The sequence below is a fragment of the Echinops telfairi genome, unplaced genomic scaffold (genome assembly GCF_000313985.2).
Source record: "Echinops telfairi isolate 266 unplaced genomic scaffold, ASM31398v2 ScPeMD7_2291;HRSCAF=2852, whole genome shotgun sequence".
Lineage (NCBI taxonomy): Eukaryota > Metazoa > Chordata > Mammalia > Afrosoricida > Tenrecidae > Echinops > Echinops telfairi.
The window spans coordinates 30062206-30068606 of NW_022106189.1; the positions used below are offsets into that span (position 1 = coordinate 30062206).

General features: G+C 38.1%; 1 protein-coding gene across 1 annotated transcript in view; it reads left to right on the forward strand.

Moving 5' to 3' along the window:
* The window catches only part of CBFB (core-binding factor subunit beta), a 52901-nt gene that overhangs the window by 29326 nt on the left and 17174 nt on the right, over window positions 1–6401 (forward strand). The window contains exon 3 of the mRNA XM_045293911.1: window positions 1209–1325. Coding sequence (XP_045149846.1) covers window positions 1209–1325 — 117 coding nt within the window. The remainder of the gene's footprint in view (window positions 1–1208; window positions 1326–6401) is intronic.

The window sequence follows — 6401 nt, forward strand, 5'->3', positions numbered from 1 at the left end:
TGGTTGGCATCCAAATGCTTTAACTTATTTGCTACTTGGGCTCCTTAAAACAAGGGGAGCATGTTTTCGTTTGTCAGTGATTTGAGACCTGATAGCATCCCAGGAAATTCATTTCAGCTAGTTTTCTAACCTGCAGCAGCTGGAGGTGTTGGATGTAGTAGGGGGATGCCTGGCTAATTTTCTCACTTTTAAGTGTAATGTAGAGATTAAATTTTCATTGGTTTCATATTTATAAAAGTATTTTACAATTTCAAGAGTATGTTTTTGAAATAGATTTTGAGTACAGTAGCGGTTTCTACACATTTGCTGTGATTTTAAAACTGTACAATATTTTTAAAGACTGAAGTAATGAATTAAATTACATGTAAAAGGTGGCAATGCTTTTGCTTGAAATGACTTTGGAAAACTGAGAATAAACCATACGTCATCTAATGTGACATGGCAGGTGGATTATGTTAGTTAAGATTCTTTGGTTAAAAAGCAGTAGAAATAAGTTCCAGCTCCCTTAAGTTCTTTTTAAAAAAAGTTTAAAACCGTGTTACTGTGACGCTGGAATGTAGCTTAGAAAACGAAGGGTCGTGTGGAGAGCCTGGCCCTTGGTGGCTCTGGGGGACTCAAGCAGAGGGACGCAATGTGTGCTGTCCTAGAGGTGAGTGGACTTCGGTGACTTTCCTTCTATCCTGCCCAAGATTCAAAAAAGAGCGCAGTAGCTAGTGTCCCAGCTTCAGCTAGAACAGCAGTTCTCAACCTGTGGGTTGCAACCCCTTTTTTGGTCAAACGACCCTTTCACAGGGGTTGCCCAATTCATAACAGTAGCAAAATTACAGTTATGAAGTAGTAACAAAAATAATTTTATGATTGGGGGGTCACCACAACAGAACTGTATGAAAGGGTCGTGGCCTTAGGAAGGTTGAGAACCACTGAGCTAGAAGAACAATGGCAACTTCAAGAATCCCCCTACCGTTTTTATACATCTTACAAATGTTTTTACAACATTTATAAAAGAATCTGCAATAATTATGACTAAAATTCTCGCCAGCCAGATAATAGAATATGTGGTCAGAGGTCATAGTTTATGTACTTTATTACAGTTCTTAATTTTATAGGAAATCCATCTTGTTTAAAAAGTACCTCAGGGTTTACATGTGTAAGTCCAGTCCCTTGATTTGATTTTCCCTTGGTTTTCACCCTCCTCCTCTGTATCGTAGGTGTATTTGAAGGCGCCCATGATTCTGAATGGGGTTTGTGTTATCTGGAAAGGCTGGATTGACCTACAGAGACTGGATGGTATGGGCTGCCTGGAGTTTGATGAAGAGCGAGCCCAGGTAGGGCAACTGTAGGTGCTTTTTAGCTCCTAATCATCCCTTGTCTGGAGGCCTATTTTACCCAGTCTTGAAGAGTAAGTATAGAAAGTATTATGTTTAAGTGGTATTGAAGAATCTGGAAGATATTGAGACCCATATTCTGCTCTTTGGGGAGTTTTTGCTTTGGTGATTCTAAATTCAATGGGTTTACACCTCTGTCTGTTGACTTTAAGACCTCAAGTTCAGAAAATTGCCCTGTTTCATATTTACTCTTAATCTTTAGAACATTGGTAGAAGAGAGAAAACATAATTCAAAATAAAGTGTAGACACAGGACTGTCGGAATGACTGAGCCTCTCAAAAAGCAGTGAGAAACTAAGCAAATCATTTTTTAAAATAACCCCTAAGGAGCTCTGGAAATTTATGAAAGGTCATTGTTACTACCCCTTGAACCATTAATTCAAGAAAAGCTATTGATTCTCACAACAGTGAGAACATTTTAGTCAAGATCTACTCCCACTTCTTTCCCCAGCTCTCTATGACCCCTCAAGTTCTAATCCAAGCAGGTAGGGCAAGTCGCTGCTCTGTAAGAGAGAGGTATTTTAGAGCAGAGCATAAAAAAATCTATGCCTGGGAATAGTGTCAAACAACAGAGGCTTCAATGTCAAAAATTCTGGAAAGCTAATGTTGCAATCAATCACATTGGCCACTAGCCAGACATTTACAGAGTGATCCGGGGAAAGAGAGTGGGCCTGCTAAGAGAACTGCTTAGCCTTCACCATCCAGAGCTCTGAGGACACTCCTCCTCAAGGATCCCAAAGCCTGTCTCGGGTGTGATAATGGATAATTTTGTGAAGTATGAATTTCACCCCTCTCTAATGGAGATTTTCTTTTGCTGAAATGAGCCTAGGGGGTGAGCCAGCAAGCAGGGCCCTCTTTGTATCCCAACACATCTTCGTTTCTTTCTGTTAATTAAAACACAGGCAGAAGTAACTACTAAATTAACCCGACAGGCTTCTTGCAAATTCACTTATTTCATAATGTTACCTAAGTAATGCTGTAGTATAATTTGGTATGTAAGTAGAATGAGCATACTATTAAAAATTATAAACTGAAACACTCCTGTTAGTGAGAAGGGTGTTTAAAGTCATCATTTAAAAATGTTATTGACCCACAAATTGCTTTTGTTTTACAGCTGGAGTTGTAACATTTTTCAAAAATAGATGTTTTATTTAAAAAATAATATATCTGTGTACACTTAAGTCAAATAAAAGTGTATACCTTTATGTTGATCTGAACATTAAAATATACCCATTTATGTTTCTTGTAAGTTTCGTATCCATATCTGTAGCTAGTCTTTTTCTGGTATTTTTTTTGAAAGATGTATAAATACTTTTTTCTTCTTCTACTTGGTCTTCTTTTCCTTTTCTCCATAGAAGTTCTGACAGTCCTCAGAAGACTATAATTAATTATAGTTAATAACTTGAAACTGTTGGTACCTCCAGTTGACTCTCTTGCAGACTATGTAAAAACGTAGGAAGATGCCTTCTCACAGATGCTGAGGTTCCTGTTGTCTCTAAAACAAAGGTGGTAAATGGAGGAGAGTCATCCCTCCATTTTTACAAATTAAAGTATAAAAATATTTTCACAGATGTTCTTTTTTTGCCTTTGTCCAGCATATCTTCCTTTGGAAAATATTTTGTATTGTGAAATAAGACCTATCAAATTCTCCCTATTTAAAATTGTTCAGAATACTTTGCCAAATTTAGTTGCAGAATTACAGCTCCACAAGAAAGGCCTAAGACTTGAGGGTCAAGGGAGGAAGATACATAAGTATTTGCAGAAGAGGTGTGCTTAGAAAATCCAAAAGAATCTGTAAACTACTGGAAAAATCAATACATGACGTTCACAAGGCCTCTGAATATAATTCATTATCAGTACCCCAACATTTGTGGCTCTACCCATTATTGGAATTATAGCAGACTTTCTATTTTGAAATTACCTGGTATAACTGGCCTCCCTTAGCTGTTTGTAGGGTGTTTGTGTTACTGGAGCCAACATATAAACAGCTTTGCTTTTTGTACTTTACAAAAATGTGAGACCAACTAATTTAGAAGTCGTTTATTTAAGTGAAAGATTAGATTCGACAGAATAGTGTGTTAGATGTGCCGTGTGCAGCTGCACAGGTTAAATTGTTGCCTTTGAATTAGATGATTGTGCTGCTTCAGCAGACTTATTTCCTTGGATTTTCATGAAATCATTGATGTCACGCTGGTTCCCACAGAGAATGGAAAATGCCTGTATTTTCTGCAGATTATACATTCATCATTCAGCTTTCTACATAAATTAAAATTTTATTTTTTCATTAAATACATTCTCCCATTTTTATAGTTCATGGCTACAGAAAGGGCTTCTGAAATAATGTTATCATACCATAATATATATATAATGTGTACATATTTGTAACAACCTTACATATACCACAGAACACAACATGCCTGCTCCTAGGCCATCTTCACCATCGTTACTGTGCTTGAGCTCATTATTGCAGCCACTGTGTCAACCCATCTTGTTGAGGGTCATCTTTTTTGTTGACCTCGTACTCTACCAAGCGTAAGGCCCTTTTCTGTAACTAACACTCGCTAATTGTGGAATACATGAACAAGTAAATAAATGAACGTACAGGACAGAACTAAAAGAAAAATCCTGTCATCCTCAAATGTGTCCTAGCCGATTCCAGTCTACATAAATAAATTTGAGGGCAGCACCCTTTTGCAGCTATGGCTGGTTTCTTTAGTGCATTTTGAGAATAGATATATGTGTGTAATGATATCAAATGTGTAAATTTTGTATGTCCATAAATATTGGTAAAATGTATATTATTGAGTAATATAATTATTGAATGCTGTCTGTCTGCTCACATGCTTTTTATGTATTCTCATTTAATCTTTACAGTTGTCTTGTGAGGTGAGTATTGGGCTAATATATTAATTTTGTGGGGAAACCTTACCCCAACCCACCTTTTAGCCCTGATCTTGCCCCTTCAGACTTCTCACAATGCAGAGAATATTTAAAAGGAGCATGATTTTGAGTCCCTCGAGGATACCCACGCTGTCATTTTAATATGACAGAAGTCTCAGAGTGCCAAATTCTGTAGGAGGGGGTTAAAGAGGCAGAAGGACCTCCTCTGGATCGTCTAGATCAGTGGCTCTCAACCTGTGGGTCACGACCCCTTTGGGGGTCAAACAACCCTTTCACAGGGGTCACCTAATTCATAACAATAGCAAAATTACAGTTCTGAAGTAGCAACAAAAATAATTTTATGGTTGGGGGTCACCACAACATGAACTGTATTAAAGGGTCACGGCATTGAGAACCACTGCTCTAGACCCAGATGGGAGGGCATGTCATGAAACATTCACTTCATATTTTGATAATTGTGTTTCATAAAGGTTTCTATGATATTATAGCAATACTTTTTTTTACTTAACCCTCATAGAATCCAAAATCTTATATCTCCAAACATTGCATCAGAGAGTTTGGGGTATTGTTTTAGATCTTTCATTTTCTTCTGATGTGTTATCAAAAGATCCAGTATTCTGAAATGTGTAATTACAAAGATTGAGTATTACTGCTGTAGGCAGTGAAAGGACTGTTTTAAACGAGGTAGTGTGGTCCATGATGCCTTAGAACAGGTGGGCTGAAGGGGTGACAGAATGGAAGACCATTGCAGTCATGCAGGTGAGATAAGCTCTTAGGTGTCAGAGCCAGGAGAATGTATGCAGGAATGAAGAGGAGACTGCAGATCTCCAAAATATTTACGTCACACGGGTAGAACTTGGTGGTTTATTGGCCCGGGATTCAAAGAATAGTGTCAAAAATTACTTCAAGATCTATGGTGCCACCCACTGAGACTGAAGGAAAGAATTAACGATTAAATTGCCAAGTCGCATTGTTAGACATGTTTAGTTTGCAGTGTCTGGGTTTCCTTTCTGTGCAATTTGTTAGCCATCCATTGGGACATGACTAACATACATTTTGTTATATGTAACATGTGATTTTTGTTTGTCTTTATAATTTCTCTTGGGTATTTTGCTAGTTAAGTTTTTAGCATTTAATCAATTCTGTTCATCTTTGTATTATTATTTCAGACTTTAGTGTCATGATTAGCAAATACCTCTCCTATCCCAAATCATAGAATTTTTGCTAGATTTGGTGGTAGTGGTGTTTGTTTGTTTTCTGCCATATGCTTTTGATTTAAATACTGGCTTGATCCAGATTTTCTTTTGATGACTGGGAGGAGGTAAGGCTCTACCTTCACTTTTTCCTTTTTTAGTAATTTCCCTCCTGTGCTTCTATACTATTACCTACACTAAACGTCCATTGTTTTTAAAAGGTCAGGTGAACAAAGAGCTGCAGGACAGTGGGATCACCATTTTCTCTGCGTGTCTTTAGGAGGGGAGCCCTGGTGGCACAGTGCTCACCGACAGGCAGCTCCTCGCAAAAAGATGTCACCTGGGAAACCCCAGGACTCAGTTCTGCTTTTGCTGTCCAGGGTCACTATGAATCAGAATTGACTCGGTTACCTTCTTTTTAGTAAGGAAAATGGAAGCGCCTTGGAAAGTTAGAATGTAGTTGGGCATGGTTACTGCTTCCAGTGTTCTAACAAAATATGAAAATCGTGGATTTTCTTCTAAAAAGAACCTCTGACAATTTTTTTTGGGGGGGGGTTGGTTTCTTGTTTAATCATTTCGTAGAAAAGTATGAGAGATGTACAAAAATGACTTTCTGCTTAAGCTTACACTTAAAGGAGAATTTTAAGAGCGCTGTTGCTAAAGTCCCTCCCAGACACAGAGACGTCTTTAAAAACGAAGTCCGACAGCAAAAACATAAACCACAGACGGCTACAATCTTACTACTGTTACAGACCAAGTAAGCCCTGTGAAAAGGCCGGCCCACAGATTATGCAAAACCTCTTTACGTATTAAAAAGGCAATAAGACCACGTTTTCTGTAAGGAAACCACACTAAAGACAAGATTAAGCCGGGGAGGAGATGAGCCAGTCAGGGTGCGATGTAACAATGATGAGAAATACAAC